The sequence below is a fragment of the Mustela nivalis genome (assembly GCF_964662115.1).
Source record: "Mustela nivalis genome assembly, chromosome: 13".
NCBI classification, from domain to species: domain Eukaryota; kingdom Metazoa; phylum Chordata; class Mammalia; order Carnivora; family Mustelidae; genus Mustela; species Mustela nivalis.
Window position 1 is genome coordinate 61056800 of NC_139032.1, and position 24678 is coordinate 61081477.

Consider the following 24678-nt stretch of genomic DNA (forward strand, 5'->3'; position numbering starts at 1 on the left):
ATTGTTGAGTTCAATTACATCCTTTTTTTTTTTAAGATTTTATTTACTTATTTGAAAGACAGAGATCACAAGTAGGCAGAGAGGCAGGCAGAGAGAGAGGGAGGAAGCAGGCTCCCTGCCAAGCAGAGAGCCCGATGCGGGGCTCGATCCCAGGACCCTGGGATCATGACCTGAGCCAAAGGCAAAGACTTAACCCACTGAGCCACCCAGGCACCCTGAGTTCAATTACATCCTTACTGATTTTCAGCCTTCTGGATCTTTCCATCCCTGATATAGGGCTATTAAATCTCCAACTCTAGCAGCTATTCATCTTTCTCCTTGCAGTTCTATCAGCTTTTGCCCCTTATAGCTTGACCCTCTCTTGTTGGGCATCTCTACATTAAGGATTGTTATGTCTTCTTGGAGAACTGACCCCTTTGCCATTCTGTAATCCCCTTCTTTATCCCTAACAACTTTTCTGGCTTTGAAGTCTATTGAGTAGCAATTGATTCTTTTAAAAAATTAATTTTTAATTGAAGTAAAATTAATGCTATAACAGTTTCAGGTGTTCAATATAACGATTCAACGTTTCTCTTCATCTCCCAGTGCTCTTCAGGATAAGTGTTCTTTTGATTCCCCCTTATCCATTTCACCCATCCTCCCATCCACCTCCCCTCTGGCAACCACCAGTTCTCTGTATTTAAGAGTCTATTTTCATGTGTGTCTCTTTTTTCCCTTTGTTCATTTGTTTCTTAAATTCTACAGAAAAGTGAAAAGTTCTGTGAGTGCCCCCACTCCCTGAACCAGCTCCTTTCCCTGTACCCCCATTCCTCTACCATGATCCAGGAAAGAGCTGACACCTGGCATGACAGGGTCTCCGGGACCTGCTCAGCCACCAGCTGGTCCACTTGGATTGGTCTGGGGCACTGGCCTATCGGTTATTAAATATTTTGATTATCAGACCTGGACAGGTCTTCTCTGGGGAGCAAGAGAGATGCTGTGGAAAGAACACAGCCTGTGGCACTCTCCTCAGGGGTGTCCAACAACCTCAGGGTCTGAGAGAAAGCCAGCATGCCATCCTGGGGGCACCTGGAAGCAGGGGGAGGAGGGAAGGATGATTTCAACAAGGAAGGCTTTCTGGGAGTTGAGCTTGTACAGGGTTTCAGCAAGCAGGGATCGTGGGAAGGACGTTCCTGGCTCAGAGAGTCATTTCAGACAACCAGGGCCCACTGATGGCACATCCTGGGCCACCAGCTGCTGGTGTCCCCTTTCCTCCATGACACATCGTTTCCACCAACTGCTAATTACCTCATTTCCTTCAGAGGCTCTGATTGTCATCTACACCCCATTGGCTGAATTCCTCTGAAACGTGCTGGGGGCCACCTGAGCTCCTCTCCTCCCATTTGCCCTGGTCACTTGCCCAGTGGGGTGGTTTCCCGGGCGTCCTTCTGTGCTCTCTGCTGCTCAGATGAAGAGAACAATGACTCCATGGAACCTCAACAGGGAAATAGAAGTAACAAGTGGAGGATACGTAAGGAGGTTGGGACTCCTTTAGTCACTCAGTGAACTATGACCGAGAACCTGCTGTGTGCTGAGCACATGGGCACCCTGGGATGAATAAGATGCATTTTCATCCCACCAAGAGTAGAGAGTCTGATGGCAGACACAACACCAGTATAAAAACAACTCTGAACAGAGGAATACAAGTTCCATGAGGGAGGTTATGGATAAATTCTACAAAGTGCAAGAGATCAGGCCTCAGTTAGCTGGATGATGCAGGCTAAGGAATGTAGAACTCTCCAGTTAGAGGTTTGGGAGCCATGACACACTGGGGGGGAGGAGAGACACGGGAGTTGTGCTTTGTGAAGGGGGTTGTAGAGATTGTCTTGCCTGGTCCCTGGCTCAAGCAGCATGAGTGTAAGAGGAACTCTTACTCCCAGCAAGGCCCTCTCGGTACTTTAGGTTCTACCCTAGAGGGTCTCCAGCCTTGCTCATGGTGCCTCACAGATACCCTTGTTTTTCTCCCATGCTTCAAGGCCCTTGCAGAGATGCTCAAGGTCAATAAGGCATTGAAGACGCTGAACGTGGAATCCAACTTCATTTCCGGAGCCGGGATCCTGCGCCTGGTGGAAGCTCTTCCATACAACACTTCTCTAGTGGAACTGAAAATCGATAACCAGGTTAGATGCACAAAGGTCTCTTTGTGTCCTTCCCTGCCGGATGCTCATGGTTCTACCCTTGCCCTTGTACTGAGGGATGGCTAGATGCTGCTAGACGGCACAGATCCAGGGCCCAGCTTCAGGGCACCCCAAAGGACATTGGTCCCTACCCACCACCATGCTCATCTTCCTTCTTCATCATGCCCTTTAAGTTCTCTGCCAGCTTCTGCTTGTATACCCCTAGTGATGGGAGCTCACTCCTTTCCCAGATCACCCCTCCGGTTCTTAGTGAGAATATCCCTCCCCATATCCAGTTGAAATCAGCTTCCTGCAAGTCATGTTTATTGGGCTTAATTCTCTTCTCTGCTGCACGTGGGACTCATCTGGGGCACAGATATTATAAACCATTAGAGTCTTCCCCACCAGGCTAACTATCCCTGTTTTCTTCAAACACTTCCCCCACCCTACTCAGTGGGCTTCTGAGTCAGTCTCATTATCGTCACGTTTATTCTCTGGGCAAATACTAGTTTGACTTTCACCTTATGGGGTTACCATTTCTCTGTAGCTTCTGGGGTTCAATCATTTATTATCAGGGAAGCTCTTCCAGCTCTGACTTTCTAAGATGATGCTGGCTACAATATCTTACATGTCGCCTGTGTTAAGGGTCTCTGGTGGGTTGGGTTCTATGTGATGCACCTTACACACATCTCTGACCTGCCCGACCACCCTGCAGGATGTGGGTATTATCTGACTCAGTCTGCAGAAGAGAAGCAGCCAGACAGGCTAAGACTTTCTCAGCACCAGTCACTTAGCACTTTGGGAAGTAGAATTCGAATTCAGGTCTCTGTGACTCCAGAGACCAAACTCTTTCCATGACACCACATTGCTTTTGATGTTAAAATTCTTTCTTCTTTAGGGGCTCTGGATAGGGAACTTTTTGTTTTCCTACCCGACAGTGTTTGCCAGATGGTCGCATAAATACGTGCATGGGAAAAAAAAAAGATTGGAAGGAAATATAACAAAAGTATAAACAGCGATATATCCCTGAATGAGATCCTTATTGTAAAATATCACACACATATGGAAAAGTGCACAAAACATCAGTGGGCAGCTTAATGAATCATGGTGGGCACGTGCCCCTGTGCGACTCCAGGACTAAAGCATTACCAGGCTCCCAAAGACTGGTCAACCCTTCCAACTCTAACCCCTTGATAACCCTCTACTTGTGCACCTCCACATCTTCACTCTTGGTTCTCTTCTTCTAGAATGTCCTCTCCTGCCCCTACTCCTTCTCAGCCTGGAGAATCCCTCCTCTACCTTCTAGATTCAGTTGAATCCTCTCCCCAAGTGGTGTTCTAGAACCTGCTTGCCAGAGCTGATTGTAGGCATCTCTCCACACTCCACCTCAGTGATGGCACGCTGGTAACTTGAAATCACTCCTGGTGGGAACATTTACACTATGGAAATTGACAAACACTACAAATCAACTTTTTTTTTTTTTTTTTTTGAGAGGCTGCCTATCACTACTTTCTCCCATTAGCTTACCTTAGAGCCTCTAACCCTCTCCCCAGAGAGAGTTAAGTGATCCCCACCCTGTTCTCCTAGCACTTCGGCTTCCCATGAGCTTCTCAGAAGCTGGTGCTGTATTTGAGCCATCTCTTTATTTCAGTGCCCAGCTCAGAACTTGGCCCATCAGTGGTGCTTGGTAAGCAGGGCTGCCCTGGGTGGTTGTGTATGCTGTTCACTGCACAGGAGACAAGGGGCAAAATCCAACCCACACCTTACTCTCCAAGCCTTGGTATGGGGCCTGGTTCAGCCAGAGAAGGTACTTTTTTCTAATTCATATAAAGAGCAGCAGACCTGTCATGTGAATTTGCTACACTGGACTCCTACATCTCTCGAATGCCAATGGCTGCTGTTGCATTACCCATTCCCAGCCCCTCCCCATTCCTTCTCTTTCTGCCACTGCTGATCCTGCTTTATTGCAGGCAAGAGAGGCAGAGCCACTGGAACAAAGGCATGCAGCAGGCTTAGGAGAGCCGTGGACCAAGGCCTGGGATTGGCTATTCGTGTGACTCCAAGCCTGGCTGGGCAGGGAATCAGGGGCTACCCAGCGTCAGCTGAAACCTGACTCCTGGGGCAGAATGTTGGCCAGAAGTGACCCAGAGCACTGGCCTCGGGTCTTTGTGATGACAGCTGACAGAGTGAGCTGCCTACCTTCCCTCTTGCTGCTGTCCACCTTGGCTGAGACCAGAGTCAGAGCCACTGCTGACCGGCACTCTCCCCCTCACTGAACACCCAGTGTGCGCAAGCTCACTTTCCTGAGCCTCAGTTTCCTCACCTACAAAATGGGATCAAAATAATTTCTACTTCTAAGTAAATGACAGATGTCAACTATGAGGTTGTAAACTTTCATAATTACTCCAAAGGTGACCTAGAGAGTTGACACAGTATTCTAAGAGCTAATTTACTGAGGTGGTACCATGTATCCATTATCTCATTTAATGCTCTCCAGGACTCTCTGTGAGTGGGCATGATAACCTCCTCTGTGTTGTAGATGAGGACACTAATGCCCAGGCAAGTTCTGTAACCTGCCCATAGTCACACAGTGAGTAAGTGACAGAGGTAAGATTCAAACCCAGGTTGATGTGACTCCATGGTCCATGAACTGTGCTTCTCGGGTCTTTTGACTCCTACTGTAGTTTTGTGTGGGTCTTACTTGGCTTTTTCAGCGGTCCCTTTCCCTGGGGGAGAGCCCAGGGCGCTGGTCACCCCCTCCCCCTACCATCCTGGGAGTCTTATCTTTGGTTCATCTGAGAGTTTGATGAGTGCTGGCTGAACTCCAGGGCTGTGCTAGGCTCTGTATATGAATGAGGCTCTGGCTCTGCCCTCCAGCGATTCCACACTGGACAAGAAGGCAGACAAGTACAGAAATGATCACTGAACCAGGTGCTTCAGCAAGCTGCAGATGGTGGGCCTTTGGGGAAGCCATCTCAGTCAGGAGGAGGAGGCATCTCGGAGGGCTTCTTGGAGGAGGTAGAGTTTGAGATAAACTCCTCGGATGGATAGTATCTCAAAGAGTGAAATGGAGGCCGAAGCATCTCGAGTGCAGCGAACCACATGAAAGAGAAGGAGAGGGGAAAGCCGTGGAGCCCATCCCCTGGGAGAATCCAGAAAGGGAGTTAAAAATCCAAAGGGCTCTGAATGGGTAGGTTAGATGAAAGAGGCTGCAGGCTGTGTTCTGGAAAGATGGTTGCCAGCTGGATAGGAGAGGCTTTAGGGCAGGCATCAGGGCCCGGGAGACCAGGGAGATGAGGGCAGCCTGTGGGGCAGTGCTCCCATAGGCCTGGAGTCTAGGGAAGGCCACCAGGACCTCTCACAGTGCATCTCTCCTCGAGTGCCCCCACTCTGGTCTCTGAGGGCTGTGCCACAGAAGAGGTGGTGAGTGGTATTTGATTTATTCCTCATTCCTGGTTAGTCACCGAGCTCCTAAGAGGCCACAGCTTTCCCCTGAGCCTTGGGACTGTAACCTGCTTTAGGGAGCCTCTGTCCTTCTTCCTTATACGGCCAAACAAAGGAGAAAGGGACTTGGGGAGTTCTGCCCCGGTGACAAGAGCCTGGCTGGTTGGCTGGCTCAGGACCCAAATCCGGGAACTGGGATCCTGGGGCTGTTTGTTTACTCAGTCATCTCTCTTTATCTCCAAGCAATGTTGTGCTCTGCCTCCAGTGGCCCTGAGCCAGCAGTGAGGGTGGGAGGGGGTAGAGAGGCCAGGACCCAGAGCCAAAGCCATCAAGAAAATGTCTATTGAAGGGCATCTTGGTTCTTTCCACAGTTTGGCAACCGTGGCCATAGCTGCTATGAATATTGGGGTACAGATGGCCCTTTTTTTCACTACATCTGTATCTTTGGGGTAAATACCCAGTAGTGTAATTGCAGGGTCATAGGGAAGCTCTATTTTTAATTTCTTAAGGAATCTCCACACTGTTCTCCAGAGTGGCTGCACCAACTTGCATTCCCAGCAACAGTGGAAGAGGGTTCCCCTTTCTCCACATCCTCTCCAACACATGTTGTTTCCTGTCTTGCTAATTTTGGCCATTCTAACTGGTATAAGGTGGTATCTCAATGTGGTTTTAATTTGAATCTCCCTGATGGCTAGTGATGATGAACTTGGTCACCAAAAGTTGGAAAGAACCAAGATGCCCTTCAACGGACGAATGGATAAGGAAGATGTGGTCCATATACACTATGGAGTATTATGCCTCTATCAGAAAGGACGAATACCCAACTTTTGTAGCAACATGGATGGAAGTGGAAGAGATTATGCTGAGTGAAATAAGTCAAGCAGAGAGAGTCAATTATCATATGGTTTCACTTATTTGTGGAGCATAACAAATAGCATGGAGGACAAGGGGAGATGGAAAGGAGAAGGGAGTTGAGGGAAATTGGAAGGGGAGGTGAACCATGAGAGGCTATGGACCCTGAAAAACAACCTGAGGGTTTTGAAGGGGTGGGGGGTGGCAGGTTGGGGGAACCAGGTGGTGGGTATTGGGGAGAGCATGTATTGCATGGAGCACTGGGTGTGGTGCAAAAAACAATGGATAGTGTTACGCTGAAAAGAAATTTTAAAAAAACAAAGAAATACTATATTATAACCAAAAGAAAAATAAAATGTCTAGTTCCACCTTCCTTTTGCAGGTAGGGAAACTGAGGATCAAAGAAGGGGCAGGACTTGCTGAGGTCAGGGATCAAGTTAGTGCCAGAGCTGGGTCAGAACTGAGGTGGCCCGCCTTCCAGACAGGCTGCATTTGTGGCTGGACAGGAGAGATCCTTGGGCCCCAGGAGCAGGCACTGTGTACAGAGTGCTTGCCCACCCTCTCCACCCCAAGTTAACCAAATCCAAATGGTGATTTTCTGTCCCTCTTGATCTGCCCTCATCAGTCCCAACAAAGCCACCTCCAGCAGGCCCTTCCCCAGGATCTTGGGGTACGGGGTATTCCCTGCCTCAGAGCAGACAAGGCCTGAAAATATGACCCCTCCCCGAATGAAGTTATGTGCCGTGTTTGAGGGATATTGGCTGGATCTCTCACATTTCATTTCCAACACTGGACAGTGAGGATATGCTTCATATTTTGAAAAGAAGATCAAGGAAGTGGACTGGATATTCTTGTTTACCCAGATTGGATTATTTTCCTAGTCCAAATAAGTTTAGAAAGAAAACACAGCCACAAAATAGGATCCTGAAGGTTTTCACACGGGGTGATACCCCCTTAATTTTAGATTACATACACAAAGCAGATGGCTGAGTTTTTGTTGTTGTTGTTTTGTTTTTTTTAATGAGGTTGAATGTGACTTTTCGTTTTGGAAAAAGGAAGAAAACCAAGCAGGCAAAACTTCACCACCCATGATGTTCTCTGCTTTGTTTCTTATACATTCAGCCTCTAAGTTGCAACTCTCGGCTTGTGCATAATTTTTGTGTCTGTCTCCGTGGGTACTGAAGTAATTCAGCCTGGAAACATCCAGCCTCCAAGAGAGGACAGCCATGCGTCACTGTCCCTTCTTCAAAATACCAAGTACAGTCCTTCACTGAGCTCACTTCTCAGGCAAAAAACGAGATAGAGTCAGTGGAAATAAGAGCAAAAAATATAAGGTCAAGAAAATTGTTTTCTGACACAGATCAGCATGAATCAGAATAAAGATTTGTGACAACAACCATCTCGCACCATGACCGTTCCCCTCTGCTGCAGAACAGGCTGCACTCTGTTCTGAAAAGCCAGGAGATTTCCAGACAGGAGACAGCCTGACCCAGGGATTACCTGTCTTCACATCTCTGACACTTGAAGTCAAACGAGCATCAAGTCCAAGCTCAGCCTCTGCTCTGTGGTATTCTTGCTGTGTCGGGGGGAGAGGGACCACTTCATGTACTCACGCCTCAGTCTCCTCACCTCTAAAATGGGAAGGATGCACATACTTGTGCAATAGGGTTGTTAGAGGTTTTCATGTGTTGATCCTTTAATGAGTACCTGGCATGTTTTTTCTTTCAAGAAGAGGGAGGTGATATTTCTATTGTTTATTGTTGTCGTAGTTGTTTGGGCTTTTTTTTTAGAGAGGGATGGGGGAGGGGCAGAGCGAAAGGGAGAGAGAATCCTAAGCAGGTTTCACACCCAGGGCAGAGCCCGATGCAGGCCTCGATTCCAGAACCCCAAGACCAGGAGCTGAAATCAAGAGTCGATGCTTAGTTGACTGAAGCACCAGGTGCCACAATATTTCTATTGTTAGTTAGACCAGTCAGTGCTGGAAGGGTGGGGTGGGGAGCACTGACTTCTGACAGAGTCTAGCTGGTACAGAAAACAGTTTTTTATCTCCTTTCTCTCCTTCCTTGTTCCTTTTCCTACTTATGTCTACTTCTTATCAAAGTGTGACTTACATACAGTAACAAATACATCATAATTAGCTTAACGGATTTTTATATATATTTTATACAGATTTATATGGCATATGTATTATTATATTATACACACACACACACACACACACACAAACACACCTGGGTAATCAACACCAAGGTCAAGATATAGAATATTTCTAGTATCCCATACACCCCCTCCCAATCAATACCCTCCAAGTGCAATCATGTTCCGATTTCTGTCACAATGGGTGAGTTTTGCCTGCTCTTCAACTTCATGTAAATGGGATCCCATGGTGCTGTTTTAGGTCTGGTTTTTTGGTTCATCGGTGTCTGGGAGCATATCAATTATCTATAGCTGTGGAACAGATTACCTCCACAAATTCAGCAGCTTAGAATAACAACGAACATGTATGAGCTCACAGTTTCTGGGAGTCAGGAATCCTCGAGCAGTTTGTCCACGTGGTTTCAGCCCAAGCTCTCTGACCAGACTGCAGTCAAGTACAGTCTATGGGCCTGACCAGGGCTGGAGATACCGTTTCCAAGATGGCTCCCTCCATGGCTGTTGGCAGGAAGCCTCAGCTTCTTGCCGTGTGGACCTCTTCCCCGGGCTGCTTGAGTGGCCTCACGACATGACAACTAACTTCTCCTGGAGTGAGCGATCCAAGGCGGAGAAAGAAGAAAGCCATACATGCCCTTTTATGAGCCAACCCCGGAAGTTATACAGTCCCTTCAGCCATGGTCTCTCTGCTGGAAGTGAGTCACTAAGCACAACCACCCTCAAAGGGAGGGGTGTCTGGAAGTGAGGAGGATCAAAGAATTGACCGACATGCTTTAAAATCATCAAAGTGAGAACCAGCTGTGCTATTTTCCTTTGCTCTGGTTTGGCCAGAAAGACCTTATTAACCAGCAGAGGTACCCAGACATGGAGCAGGGTGCCTCACAGGTGACATGGCCCCATCCTCAGGGGTGTGTAAGCAGGACAGAACTTGGCAGCTACGAACAATACAGAGGGAATTTTAATATCAGCTTGGGTTTGCAACTCTGAACTTCAACTAGATAATTCCCAGACTCTTTTCTTTTGCCTACGTCTTCTGGACCACAAAGGAAAGGCCATCAGATTGATTGATCTGATTGATCCCATCAGATGCACAAAGTGAGCTTCCTGAGGCCCATGGCACCTCTGCCCAGAATGGGAGTCTCAGAGCCACCCACTTAATTCCACCTAGAGCGTTGGTTGGTTGTTCATAAGCCAGCATATCTGGTCATCTTCTCATCAAGCTGCTAATGCTTGGCCACAGGGAAACAAGAGCTGTCATCACTGCTGAAGGGTGTGTCAGTGTTTGTAGCCTCTTGGCAATTTTAACTCAGAGTATGCCTGTCTTTCAACCCAGCCATTCCACCACCCCATGACCAGCCTAAAGAGCATGGGCTCCCTCCCGTGCAAAGCCATGGCCACACTGCCTATAACAAGGAACACAGAAGCCAGCTCCTTGTCCATCTGTACCAGGGTATCCCGTGAAGTTGTTCAAAGAAATGAGGTAGTTCTCAGTGTCACGACTTAGAAAGGTCTCCAGAAAATGTTAAATGAAAAAGACAAGTTGCAGAACTGTGTGTACTATAGGAATCCATTTAAAGGAAAAAAGAAAAATCCGCGCATTTTTACTATCTACTTCATAGAAAAAAATCCAGGGAAACACACCCCACTGGCCTAGTGCTTACTCTGTGAAAAGTGGGTAGGATTGGGATTAGGGATGTGAAGGGAAGCTCTCTGACTTTATTCAATCAGCTTTAGTATCATTTGAATTTTAATAATAAGATTATATTTTTTTCACATGTGATTTATTTCATTCTTAAGCACATCTGAAGGGAGAGGGACCAGACTTCTTCTCCAGCACCCCCTCTCCCCGGCTCAGCTGCCACAGTCTGCTGGGGCCAGTCCTGGCATGACCTGCCCTGGGGTTCTGCCAAAGGAGCTCCCAACTGCCCCTCGCCCACTACCCACTACCCAACTGCCCCTCGCCCACTACCCAGGTGGCCTCCTGATTTTTTTATGCCATCCAAGCAAGCCATTCATGGATTCACAGAATGCAGGTCCCCAGAGACCTGAAAAGTCACAGAGCCTAAACCTTCTCCATTCATAATGACATGTAGGAGGCTCTCGCAAGACACTATCAACCCTCTGTCTACACACTTCCAGGGACAGGAAGCTATGGCCTTCCCAGGCAGTTCCTTCCACACGCAGACACTATGGACGGTGAGATCACAATCCTGCATGCTGAGCCAAACTCCGTCTGCCTGTAGCCCCTCTTATCAACCCTACCCCGGTCTTTGGAGCTCTCTCAAAGACACCCAAGTTAGGCAAGAACTAGGAAACTCTCGAGTGGAACTCCTGTGTTCAAATCCTGGTTCTGTAACCAACTAGCTCTGCGATTTGGGCGAAATTTGTTAATGCCTCTGTTCTTCATGGACCTCGGCTGGAAGATGAAAATTATAATAATCGTACACATTCTACCGGTTTATAGGGAGGAGAAAGTGAGTTCACTTATGGTAAGTGCTTCGACGGCTTCACTTGGTACACAACGATCACTAAATCTCAAAATAACAGATCAGAGTTTTGATTCTGGCAGTGTCCCTATGGCCTCTTCTCTCATCTGTGGAAGGATTGAGGCTCTGAAGAGGGATAGCCTGAGAACAAAGCAAGAGTGATACTTCTTAAGATGTATGCACATTTCTTATTTTACTCTTTAATGTAAAAATAATGGTTTTGGTCAAAGATTAACACTGGGAAGACTGACCATGATTATCTAGTAGAATCCTGTATTTTCTCCAATATACCCAGACACATCTGCACATATCCCAGGCATACTGGACGCCTGTGTGAGAACATGGGCCTAGAGGATCCTCTGAAGTCTTTCCAGTGTCAGGTCAAGGTCAAGCCCTGGGTCTGGCATTAAGTGGAGGGAGCACGTTCCAGCTTCCCTCTATACATGGGTTCCGTTTACTCATCTCTAAGACGACGGAGGACCAGTTGCTGCCTGTGCTGCCTCCCCAGGGATGTAGGGAGGGTCAGTGGGGGAAGTTTGCATGGGGCTGCTCTGTGCTCTTCACTGAGTGGCACGGAGTGTCAGCTTTGCAGAAGCAGCCCTCACAGATGCTGGCAGCTCCTCCACTCAGGGGACACTGTGCTTTCTGAGATGAGCCCCTCCTGAGTTCTAGCAGGGCTTTCCCGGAGAACAGCCTTAAGGAGAGGCCAGGCTTCCTACTAAGTAGGGTGGGTGGGGGACCTTCCAGTTCCTTCTTGGGCCCTTATATGGTCTCTATACTATCTGCCAGGCCAAGTGGGCCAGAGCCGAGGGCTGTGCTGAGTCCTCAGAGGACAGGCCTGAGCTCTTCCCAGCTCTTTCAGGAGGCGTGACAAATGGGCAATGGAACTTTACCAGTGTCATTCTACCTGCCCAGCTTGGTGTTCCCAGCCCCATTTGAGCCCAGACAGACTCTGGTGTACTCATAAGACCTTGAAGGAGTTCTCCATAGGCGCCTCAACTAAGGTCCCTGCTTGTTCCTTTGGATGGTGAGGTAATCTATCTTCTCAGCCCTCCTGTGTTGTTGTGCGTCAACTGTGTTCCTCCTTCCTCCATTCAGTTCCTTGACCTTGACCTGGAGGTATTGGGTACTATGTACTATCCAAGGGCTCACAGGCTAGGGAAACCCATGTAACATGATGATGGAAAGTTTCTACATCTGCACTGACCTAACTGCACAATTGAAATGTGGCCAGTGAGACTAAGGACCAGGGTATCAAATTTTATTTATTTCATGATTTAAATTTTAAAATTTAAAAATTCCATCAAACAATGGGCTGAGGATCTGAATAGACATTTTTCCAAAGAAGACGTCCAGATGGCCAACAGGTACATGAAAGGATGTTCAGTACCACCAAATATCAGGGAAATGCAAATCGAAACCACAATGAGACATCACCTCATCCCTATCACAATGGCTAAAACAAAAAGAACAAGAAATGACAGTGTTGGTGAGAATGTGGAGGAAAAGACACCTCTGTGCACTACTGGTGGGAATGTGAATTGGTGCAGCCACCGTGGCAAACAGTATAGAGGTTCCTCAAAAAAAATAAAAAATATAGCTACCATATGATCTAGCAATCCCACTTCTGGATATTTACCTGAAGAAAACAAAAACACTATTTCAAAAAGATATTTGCACATCCATGTTCATTGCAGCATTTTTTTACAATAGCCAAGACATGGAAACAACCGATGGATGAATGGATAAAGAAGATGCGGTGTATATGTATCTGTACACACACACACACACAGGACTACTACTCAGTCATAAAAAAGAAGGAAATACTTGTGATCTCACTTGTATGTTGAACTTAAACAAAAAGAGAAAAGAACCAAGTTCATAGACACAGGGAACAGACTGGTGGTCACCAGAGGTGATGGGGGAAGGGTGGGTGAGATGGACAGAGGGGACCTCCTTGTTCTGGCTGGGACCCCAGGACAGTCTTGGTGAAAGTGAACATTCTTGTCTTGTTCCCGCCCTTAGGAGGAACATCTTTAAGCCTTGGTGTGATGTTAGCTTGTTCTCCATGTCTCTTCAAATATCTTTAAGCTTATGTTTATTTTGTATTATCTTATTATATGTGGTAACAGGAAATTCAAACCATAAGTTACAAAGAAGAAAACAAAAACTCTCCTCAATCCCACCACCACCAGGACACTTGCTGGCTTTTTCTAGACATTAGGCATATATATGTGTATGGAAGATACATGTAACTTGACTTAAATATGACCTGTTTTATTCCTGGGCTTTTTTTTTCTCTATATTTATAGTTTTGTGGTCGTCATTCAGGGCCTGTGACCAAAGATTTGCATCACTATCTGACAGCTTTCATGTTCTCCTTTAAAGTTCAGCTGTCATTTATTTGAGAACCCGCTCTAGATGGGGTTGCCTTCCTTTCCCCCAGGATTATAAATAAGACTGATGAACATCCTCATTGTATCCTTCCCAACACTATATTATAGGTTCTCCTTTTCTTTTGTTTTCTTTCAGTCTTTGTCACTAGAGATCTTGGGGTAGGGAACCAACATGATCAGAGGGAGAGAGGCTTTAGAAAACAAACTCTGGGCATTCCCAACTTACTGTGTGACCTTAGGCAAATCTTTTTCCCTTTCTGGGCCTCGACTTCCTCACTTGGAAATTGAAGGGATTCATCAAGTGGCTGGTTACCAAACCTGGTTGTATATTGACATCACCTGGGAGCTGGAAAAACCACAGACACCTGAGTCTTATTCCCAGAGATTCTGATTTAATTAGTATGGAATAGAGCCTAGGGAGTAGAATTGTTCATTTTTTTTGAGACTTGTTCATTTGAAGAGTCCTCCTGCTCGAGTTTTCTAGGAAAGATCTGTTCTTGGCGTCTAGCAGGGCCTAGGTTCGAATCCCAGCTCATTCGCCTTCTCCAAACTTCCAATTCCCTGGTCTTGGTGGGGGGTAGGGGGGAGTGGCTAAAGTCCCCGCCCACCACCCCAGGGTTCTGCGTCTAGAGAGGAGCTCCTGCACAAACGGGTGAGTGGTGACTGCTGTTCTTTCCTTCATCAAAGAGCCAGCCTCTGGGCAACAAAGTGGAAATGGAGATTGTGAGCATGTTGGAAAAAAACGCAACGCTTCTCAAGTTCGGCTACCACTTTACCCAGCAGGGGCCCCGGCTGCGGGCCTCCAATGCCATGATGAACAACAACGACCTTGGTGAGTAATCCTGGGCTACCCGCCCACCTGCTGTCGTTTTCCCACCATCCTGCGGGGCGGGGTGCGGGGCAGTATGGCAGGGAATATTCCACTGATACCTTCTCTTCTTGAGTCCCACTCCTGACTCTGATGTTGGTCACAGTTCCTTGGTTTCTGTTGGTACCTGGCCATCCGCCTCTCCTGGCCTGTGCGCGCTGCTCTGGTGTCCGGTGGGAGTGGAGGCTGAGCTGGTTCCTTCCCGCAAGCTCAGCACGCACAGCGCTGGAGCCCCATTGCGCCATCCGCACCTTCTTTCGCTGCCTGAAAGGAAATGTGGCAGAGCATAGGCTCACTGGGAGTCTTTCCCTCTCTGAATACCCTTCCCGAGCTCAGAGTCCTCTCCCCGACCACCCGGGCATCGTGTCTGGCTCTAGTCCCAGGCCCCCAAAGCCACGGGACCAGCACACCTACCCAAAACCCAGGCCCAGCAACCTCGCAGGGCTTTCAAGGTAAAAGCTGAAAATGTTGACTTCATAGAAAGTTAAGCCAGTTCCATTAATTTCATCTCAGTTAAAAGCACAGCTTATATTTTTTTCTGAAAAGGAAAGGAAAGAAAATGTCACCATCGTTTTTGATGAGCGTGGGCCAAACAGGTATGCGAGTCTGCCGGATGAGAAGTGCAGTTGATCATTGACTTACTTCCAGGTGCCTGTTGTTTTCAAGCTCTCGGAGCGTTTATGACTTGTATTCCTGCTGGCTGCTAAAAGGATCTGATACAGTGTCCAAAAACGACTTTGCCTTCTGAGACTGTAGGGAAATAGGAGGGAAAAAACGAGAAAAGGAGTTGGCCTAATACATTAACATAATTGATCATCGTATTTAGCTGTGAGTTTTCTCAACCAAGGCAAGAAGACGAACCAAGTTACAATACTCTTACTACAGAAAAGAAGGAAGCATAACAAGCTCAGAAAGAAAGGGAAAAAAGAAAAGAAAGGAGAGAGTTTCTTTCCGGGATTGAATTATGAAATGACTATGTTTTCTAAAGGACAGTGTCTTCAGTGAGCTTTTCATCAAATTCAAGCCTGCTCTATACGTGGGGTTTATGTTTTCTGTTTCTATCACTCAGTAAAATGCAAAGGGTTTAATACTGAAGCACATCTCAAAGTTCAGGTACGTCACTTTCTAGTGATGAGTCTGAGGCTAAGCTATTACCTGGAAGGCCTGGAAGAATGGAGGGGAGTGTGTAGGTGCACAAGGCAGGTACTCACAGAACCTCTAGCACTGATAACCACAGAGCTGCACACGCACGCATGCGTGTGCACTCACACACACTTTAAATTGAGTTACTCAATTTAACAAGCATTTGTCAAAGTTCCATAAGGCAATATGGGTTCCTACTCTGGAGGATATCATAGTCCAGAAGTTATTCATTCATTGCCCATTCTAGGTGTCACTTTTTTCTAGAGCTGCAGGTCTAGAAAAGTCCATAAAGAAATACACACCTAGTATCCAGGTTTATCTGACGTGCCCTTATTTGAAATAAGCACAAATAATCATGAATCATTATTATGGCATCACAGAGGTGAGGGCTGCACTGAGCTGTGGAGGAAGGCCAGCAGTCCAAACGCTCTGGGCTTGGCTGGGATCCAGCTTCAGAGCCAGCCCTCCAAAGCCCTGTGTTCTGATACCCATAGCCTCGAATTTTCCCCTCCCAGATTAGATGAAGCTTCGACTGTGCCCCTGGCTCCCTGTCCCAGGGCCAATGCAGCTTTTGTCTTCCAGTGGCAAAATGGTCTGGAGGCCTTTTCTAGGGACAGGTTCCAGATGACCAGGGGGTAGGGGTGCCGTAGTGGGGGAGGGGCATCAGAATTAGCTGTGGCCTGGATAACCTGGCCCTTGAGGACTCTTCCAGTCCTGAGGATTTGTGCCTCTAAAACCCAGGCCCGACGCCTATCCCCAGCAGCTTGTGAAGTTACTACGGCGGGGTCCTAGAGTGCCAGAGCTGGAAGGGCTCTTCAGACTCCCCCACTCCCAGTTCCCTTTCGGGGAAACTGAAGCCTGTGGGGGTGGACTGCCTTTCTAAGGGAGCGGCTCAGCCAAGTCCCACCCGTTGTTAGTTACAGCAGCATTTTGGGGCTAACTCTGGTGTGCCCAGGACTGTGCCAGGGGACGTAAAGGGCAGCAGAAAGGCTAGTTCTTTGACTCCAGAACCTTTATGGCCTTTTAGGAGAGAAAAGACTCAAGGTGTGCCTGAAAATTCAAGAATGCCTGCAAAGTGTGCCCAGTGTGAAGAAGTGACTTGAGAGGACAGAGGCTGGTTAAGCAAAGCATCCTCATTGGGAGTGGGCCAATGGGCAGGGGGCGAGGGGGGGGGCTTTAACCAGCCTTGCAGGGAAGAGAGAGATTGGGGGGGGCAGTCAGGTGTTCTCGGTGGCGGTACTAGCACAGGCGAAGGCAAGGTGGGAGGACCTAGTATTTCAGCTAGGAGAGACAGAAAAATTCAAAAGGAGTGGAAGGACTGTTATGGGGAGTTAGACCTAGAAGGAAAAATAGGAACTCAAAGAGAAGGGAGGGAAGGGCATGCCAAGCAGAAGGAACAGCATGAGCAAAGGCAGGACCAGGAGTTTGGTGATGAGAGCAGGTAGGAGGTAAGACTGACAGCTTCCCGGACAGGACTGCCAGGTGATCAAAATGGGCCTCAGGGTTAGCCCAGGGGACTGTGCAGCTGTTCCCTTGGGGTTTCCCACCAAAGGCATTGGAGCAGAATCGCTTACATGATTACACATAATATTGAGTGCTGGTGGGTGAAATAGGATTTCTAGCTTTAAAGGCCAATTTGTGCCCATCTGCTAAATTTTGTTAAAGAAATGCTTCTGATTCAGATAGTGCACCAGCTTTCTCCTGCAAAAAAGCCCTTTCTTTCCAACACGACATTTTCATCCCGCTCTCAGGGCTCCGATGAGGCAGACAGGCTTCTGTGCTTTCCAGCTGCATGTTTTTATCCCAAGAGCCTCCCGTGGGTCGTACCTAGCCTCTGCGGTGGTTAGCAGTGCTCGCTGCTGCAGCAGGGAAGGCAGGCGGGGCCCAGCCTCTCCAGCTTCCTTCTCACTCCAGCCTGCACCCTGCTGGCTCCTGGCTCACAGACAGACTCGGTGGTGGGTTTTGCCTACCTGCAGGGTGGGTGGGCTCTTCCTTGGGGGCTGTTCGATCCCCAAGGCCAGAGGTCAGCCTGTGCCTCTGCTTACATGCAGCCTGCCGGGACCCATTCCGGCTGGTGTGTCTTCGGTCCTTCCCATCCTTTGCACTGAGCGGCCAGCTGCACGGTGGTGTCAGGGAGGAACTGCGGGTCCCCATCTATGTTTTCGTCTAGCGATACCTCAGATGACTCCTACCTCTACACTATTTATAGCTGAGATCTAAGCATGGCTCTCGGGTCCTGTAAATCTGCCTCCAAAGCTCTCTCCACTTAATGAACTCAGAATTGCCAGCTCCAACTTAAGACCGTTGTATGTGTGGAGGTGGAGTGGGGACGAGGGCTAACCTGTTTCAAAGCAGGAAACACCCGTTCCTGGGGAAGTCTCTCTTCTACTGTATTCTCAAGGAAGGCTTTTCTAAAAAGCACCCCAGACACCAAGTATCCCGAATCAATTTCATCATCATCCCCCAGAACTACTCATACAAAGGGTATTACTTTCCTCACAGGCCTCCAAGCCCAAAATCTGGGCCTCTGTCTATATGCTGCTCCCACTGCAGCCAGTCAGCCCTCTCCGGGCCATCCCCCTTGCCCTGCCTCCTGCCAAGCCCTCAGCACATTCGCCTCCTGTCCTGCAACTTCTGTGAGCTGGCCAGCAACTCTCACAGAGCGCCCATCCCAGAGTTTGTCTGTCACTTTGCTTAGTACCCTTGCTGGGCTCCCTCTTCCCTCAGGGGACAGTCCTCAACACGTCCCTCAGTAGTCAGAGCTGATATGTACACCATGCCTCCTGAGTGCCAGGTGCCGCCGTGAACACTTCCTGTCTTACTTAACCACGTGAGGCCCCCAACAACTGGCTGAGTGAGGTCCCATTACTACCCCCCACTCTGCAGGAAGGAAGTGGAGGACTGGAGAAGTAGGTAAGGTTACCTGCAGTCCGTGGGTGCAGGTGGGGTTTGAGCTGCAGTCGGACCTCAGAGCCTGTGCCCCCACTCCCACGTGGACGTGCTGGGACTTCTGTCCCCTGACAAGCCAGTCTCTTACCCCATATTAGCACCAGCCAGTCCCGGGAGCTTGAGTGCCTCCCAGTGACCCAGGCCAAAGTATCCCTGTAGAGGGCTCCTACTCCTAACCCGCCCCTTCCCTTCAATCTGCCCCTTTATCCTTCCAGACTCGGTGCACACGTTCCCTGCCGTCCTTCCGATCACTTCCTTCATTATGCCTCATACCTGATAGAGAGCTACTGGGAACATATAGTATGTTCTCAAACTCACTGTTGGTCTAGCTTGGTGCCCTGTTAAGCTAGATCGTTACTTCTGATCCTTGTGCCTGGCACATAATGGCACTCGATGAATATTATTGAACATGTGAATTTAAAATGCTTCCCAAAGACATGATAGAGGGGTTCGAGCTTGGCAGGAAGTGGTGGAAGGAGCTTGAGCAGCAGATAGAGGTTGGTCCAGACGCCCAAAGATTCCATCTGTCCCAGCGAACAGGTCTGGCCATTGCCATGATAAGGATTTTGCTCTAATGGAAGTAAAAAGCAGATTGAATTGAAGGAAGATGTTGGGAGACCTGGGCTTCTGCTTCCGTCACTTATTCCCTGTGACTTGGGCCAACTTACTTCCCTCTCTTGGCCTCAATTTCCTTCATCATTAAAATGGAAAAGAGTAACACCCAAGCAGGTGGCTGCTTGCCCTTTTCCCCCATGCGGTCCCCATGAGAGCCAGGGCATGTGGTGGGGAAAAGAAACCTGGGATCCCTGTCTGTATCCTGAACCATGGGCTGGGGACTCAGGTTCCCATCCTGATTCTGCCACTAGCTCTTATGGGTTCTCGCTCCCTTTTGTTCTCCAGGGGAAATTTGCAGATGCTCTTGTAAGAATCAGCTGTGTAGGCCCTATGTAGACAGTCCCAGATTGTCCCGAGGGAGGTGCTGGGCTGAGGCTCCAGATGAGCTACACACCCTGGGTCTCTCTAGGACCAGCTTTACTGCTTTGGGCATGAAATGTAGCCTCTCTGCCGTACTTTCCTGCTCCGTAATGTGGGAAAGAGAACAATGCTGACCAGAATTGGTGGCGGGCTCCGGTGAGGTTCTGGATGTAGAAGAGGTGTAATGAGGACCGCCCTGTGGGGCATATGCTTGCACAGCTAATGTGCCGATACTTACATGTCTGGCTCATGTAAACTCTCTGGTCACTTTGGACGAAACTTCTCTGCTCTTCGGGTTCTGGTTTTTGTTCCCTGACCTTTTCTCCCAAGCTGCTGGACATTCTGATGGTGTCTGGGGCCTGGGCTGGATGCAGTGTCTTCTCTCCGGGAAGAGAGCCCACTGATTTGCATTCATTATTCTCTGACAGGGGTGGAGGGGTGGGTAGGAGCTCAGGGACAGGCTGAACTCCAGCCCCAGTCTGGGTGAGCTGTGTGCTCTGGCTCCCAGCCACAACCCCATACCACCCCTTCCCAGCAACTTCTGCTCTGTTATTCTCCGTGTCCCGCACAAGCTGACCAGGTTCTTGGTGGAGCTTGCGACGATCTGGAGGCCGCAGGTCTACTGGCTCAGCTCAGGAAATGGAAGACATCTAAGTACAGACAGACTTTCCTTGGCTGCCACGGCCACCAGCAGCCTCCTTGACTGCCACCTACTGGTTCTCCGGACTTTTGGACCTTTCTCTTGGGGCAGATCTAGCCGGCTCCTTGGTCTGCCATCTGCAGACACTGAAATTCTTTCAAAACACTCTCCCATGTGACAACACAGGGCCCCCCTTCCTCCTCTCCGTCACCCAACATGTAACGACTCCAGCCTGCAACCTTCTGGCTTGCGCTTTCCTCTTTATGGCATTTAACAACTTTGTTAAGTGAACAGTGTTTGAGCTTCTGTTGTCTTGCCTCTGGGAAAATGTCAGGGTTAACACTAAGGGGACACAGATACTGCAGGGTAATCTTCAAGGGTGGAAACTTATTTTTTTTTTAATAAGACAGGAGGCAGGCCAGAACTCAGAAGGAGCTGTGGGAAATGATTCCAGCAGGTTAAGACCCTACGCTCATGACCATCAACTGAACTTTGGCCCTTATCTCAGCCCCTGGGAGGAAAGATCTTCAACTGCAGGGCCTCTGGTATAAAACCACACACAGTGGAGACAGATAAAGCGGGTTTTATGCCTGTGTGGTCAGAGGCTTAGCAGTAGTTTATGAATGAGTCAACACGCAGCCCTCATCAGGGAACGCTGACCAGCAGGAGGGCCCTTACACAGCTCACACATAACCATCCTTTAGAAACAACAGACATTGGACCTTGCTAACAGAAAAGTTAGCGAGAAGCTTCCTAGGGCTTTCTCAGAGCCATAGAGGTGGTTCCCAGAGCACAGGGTCAGCTGGCTTATTTCTCATCTCCATTCCTTTCCAGTGAGGAAGAGGAGGCTCGCAGACTTGACTGGGCCCATCATTCCCAAGGTCCGAAGTGGTGTCTAGTGTGTGGCGGGGAGGACGGCGCCTTTGAACTGCACATGTCCTACTGATCATCCGTGCTCTGCAGTGGAAACCAGAAGGCAAAATGCCGGCACAGAACCCTTTTGTGGTTCAGTTCTTGATGCACTAAGGTTTAGGTTAACTAATGGTTGTAGTTGAAAATTTTATAAACTATGGTTAATGTGAAGTTTTTCTTTAGTCACAGAAGTTCAGTCTGGTTATTATTTAAAAACTAAGAAGACCCCAAACCAACAGATCTTACTGAAGTTGTTCTAGCAGCAGGACTTAGCCCTGGGAGCCCAGTTTTGGTGGCCTCACTGCGTGGTGTTTCAGGGGTATTTAGCATGTGTACCACAGGAACGAACAGCCCACTCTTCCGCGTGGCTGAAACGCGTTATAAAATACTTTATTATGAATTTGATTTTAGTATTTAGCAAACAGATCATCGTTCTCTATTAATCCTCCTTTAAATTTGAAGAACCTCAAGATTAAAGTTGCCAAATAGATTACTGGGTCAGGAACACAATTCTGCCCTTCAAGAAAGAGAGATTGAAGCCACAGAGCTCTGCCAGGAATCCAGGAATGAGATTCCTTTTGCTGGATACGAGGAAATGATGAAAAAGCCAATGGTGAAATTTCAGGTTTCAAAAAACGTCCTTTCTTTACCAATCCCAGGCAACAAACATTTCCCTGAGTGTTCTTTATGAACATCTGGGATTTATTTACAATTTGATATTAGAATTGGAAAGAATTTTTTTCCTTATTGAATGTCAACTGCAACGATGTGAAAACCTATGGCCAAATACTTGAAAACACCCTTCCACATTGCACGGTGGTCCGATGGCTAACGTGAGGTAAAACACTAGAGAAATTTCTAGTCCATCGCAGCTATGCTTACAGATTTCAACCATGTGTCACGACATTCATTAGACAAGTCACCACTGATCATGCCTGTAAAGAAAGCCTCTGAAGGCCAACGGTGAAGAAAATCCAGATATTAAAGAATTAGGAAACCCTGGCCAAACCATCCCAAGATGATGATTCTGAAAATGTAATTATGGTGTTTCTGCCAGATCCCTTTTTAACATCATGTGCATCTCTTGGGATCCAGCAAAAATGTTAAGCCACTATGCCCTTGTGCCTTTTAATATACCACAGTGCCAGTTAAACTAGCATGTCTGTTGCTTGGGAGTTATTTTCCTGAGTGATTCAGCAAATCTTATGATAAAGGACAGGCCAAAGATCTGACAAGCGTAAACCAAGCTGCAGAGCACCGAGCAGAGGCTTTTGACGAGGAAGGAAAAGTCTCGCACACTGAACTGTAATGACACGGCCAGTGCAGGGTAACCGGAGGTGCAGCCAGGGCCTCCCCGAGATGGAAGAGTATCTACTGAGGCTACGGGCGGGCCGGGAGTGGCACCACGCTGCTGGGATGGCCAGCCCCACTAGGCTTCTTGAAACACAACTGCGGCTGCATTCTGCATCACTGGAAACTGCAATATAATATTAAATCTGTTGGTCTATGGATGGTCGTGTATGTGTTTCTTGTGGCTCGTGTGACATGGACATGCGCCTGACACATTGGCCAGAGGCCGGGAGACTACCCCAGCAGTGCCGAATGGCCTCACTCCGAATGTGTTTATATCCCGGCACGTTCACGTCCAAACTGCCCAAACATCAGGGTCCTCAAGCTAATATGAATCTCGCAAAGACTGTACTTAAAAGCTAAGAGTGTGGGTACTGGGGGGGAAACAGGGACTCTTAGGGGGAGATCACTCACAGAAATCGAATCAAAACAATGAAGGTGGGCAACCTTTCAGATCATCTGCTCCATCAGGTGAGCTGTTGGGTTTTGACCAGGGGATGGCTATTTTTTTCCATAAAGGGGCCAGATCGCAAACGTTTTTGGCTTTGCAGACCATATGGTCTCTGTTGTAACTACTTAATTCTGCCACAGATCATATGCAAATCAATGGGTGTGGCTATTCCACTAAAACTATTTACCAAAACCAGAAGGCCAGTCAAATGCTCTATTCTGCAGATCCTGATTTAGGGATGAGGGTAGGAGCGGATGGTAGGTGATGGTAGGTAGCAGGAATGGCCTGCTTCCAAGGAGTCCCCCTCCAAGGACATAGCTTTCATGCTTTTGCCACCAGGATCAACCGGTCTGCTGACGAGACAAGTAACTATTACCAGCCTGCTGCATGGCACAGAAAGGGCATGACCTGGTCACCAGGCTCAAGGCTCTCTCCCCCAGCAGCGCTGGGATCCTACACAGCTCACCTTTTCCTGTGTTCGGGCATCTTCTGAGTCAAATGTCTCAGGTAAGTGGTCAGCACCCTACCCCCTCTTTCCGGCCCCTCTGAAGCTTAGGTGGCCAATATGGTATCCAGTTTATGATGCTGGCAAAACCAGCATTCAAGTTCAAGTTTTTTTGCTGCTGCAGCTCTGATATTTTCCAATGTGTGGTCACTGTGAACTAGCTTTGTGCAGGCCTGGGAAAGTGCTGCTTCTCCTCACATATGCGTGGCCCATCCTCACCAATATCTGGCTTCAGCTCGGGGCTCATGGGGAGCCGCACCTGCCGTGGCAGCTCGCTGGGTATGCGTGGCCGTCGGGCAGTACACTCACATTCCTCTTTAAAGCTGTTCTGGGTGGGACTCAAAGCCAACCTCCTCCCTTTGTCTTGACATGTGACACAACAGGCTGTGAATCCTTGTTGTTGGCAAGCAGGGCAGGTCAAGATGAGCTGGCGGCACTGGGGAGTTGAGCAGAGTTTATACTGGTCCCATGGGACTCCACAGTATGAACATTCTGGGGAAGAAAGAAAAGTCCCAGTTCCAAACACATACATACACATGTAGACAGGTACTTCTCCAGGTCCTCAAGGTAACTCTTAGCACACGAGCTAATATACCCCATTAGGCCTGGGAAGGTTTCTAAAGAGTAAGTCTCCTGTCCTCACCCCCACTATTTGGTGGTGGGGGAGTCATCTGGAAACTGTCTTCCTTTTTTTTTTAAAGATTTTATTTATGTATTTGACAGAGATCACAAGTAGGAAGAGAGGCAGGCAGAGATGCGGGGAAGCAGGCTCCCTGCTGAGCAGAGCCTGATGCAGTGCTTAATCCCAGGACCCTGAGATCGTGACCTGAGCCGAAGGCAGAAGCTTTAACCCTCTGAGTCACCCAGGCGCCCCTGGGAACTGTCTTCCTGATTGCAACATTCTGTGACTCATTTTTTTCTTTTTCCTATTTAGAAAATAGGAAACCAGGGTCTTAAGCACAAGTTGCAGAATTGATAGTTCTGTGTGAATTTGGATGGGAAAATAATTATCTTTATTTTCACCACCCCACACCAAATGTAGCACTTCCTTTGATTGTTAATGTCAGCAACAGATCAGTCCCATGTCAATATCCTTCATTCCAAAGCTGGTCAACTACCCCTTAGTTCAATGATCCTGACTGAACGAATGAGGAATGAATGAGGAATGATCCTCATTCCCCTTTCTCATGGGAGATAGCATATGTGAATACAAATGATGCCACACCTATATTCAGCTCCTGCAGTCCGCGCCCCTCCTCCCCAAGCCTGAGGTTCTCCTGCTTTTGCTAACTGATACCTGATCACCCAATTCCTAAAAAAAACTCCCATTATCTATTTTCTCAGCCTATTTTTCCCAACTGACTTTCTGTTAGCAATGACAAAAACATCATTCTTCAAGT

General features: G+C 48.2%; 2 protein-coding genes across 4 annotated transcripts in view; one reads left to right on the forward strand and one right to left on the reverse strand.

The window, feature by feature from the left end:
- TMOD1 (tropomodulin 1) overlaps positions 1-22481 on the forward strand; it is an 83812-nt gene extending 61331 nt beyond the window's left edge. For both annotated transcript variants that reach the window (XM_082694956.1, XM_082694957.1), the window contains 3 exons: positions 2016-2159; positions 14173-14317; positions 20895-22481. In XM_082694956.1, the coding sequence (XP_082551082.1) occupies positions 2016-2159; positions 14173-14317; positions 20895-20959 (354 nt within the window). In that variant the 3' untranslated portion in view covers positions 20960-22481. The remainder of the gene's footprint in view (positions 1-2015; positions 2160-14172; positions 14318-20894) is intronic.
- Positions 14996-24678, reverse strand: part of TSTD2 (thiosulfate sulfurtransferase like domain containing 2) — a 31035-nt gene continuing 21352 nt past the window's right edge. The window contains exons 10-11 of one of the 2 annotated variants that reach the window (XR_014301744.1): positions 23240-23770; positions 14996-15103 (exon numbers count right to left, since the gene is read on the reverse strand). Coding sequence is in view for 1 of the 2 variants with exons in the window: in XM_082694945.1 (XP_082551071.1) it covers positions 23436-23770 (335 nt within the window). In the remaining variant the exon portion in view is untranslated. Of the gene's footprint in view, positions 15104-21334; positions 23771-24678 lie in introns of those variants that run through there. The other variant, XM_082694945.1, reaches the window with a different exon arrangement.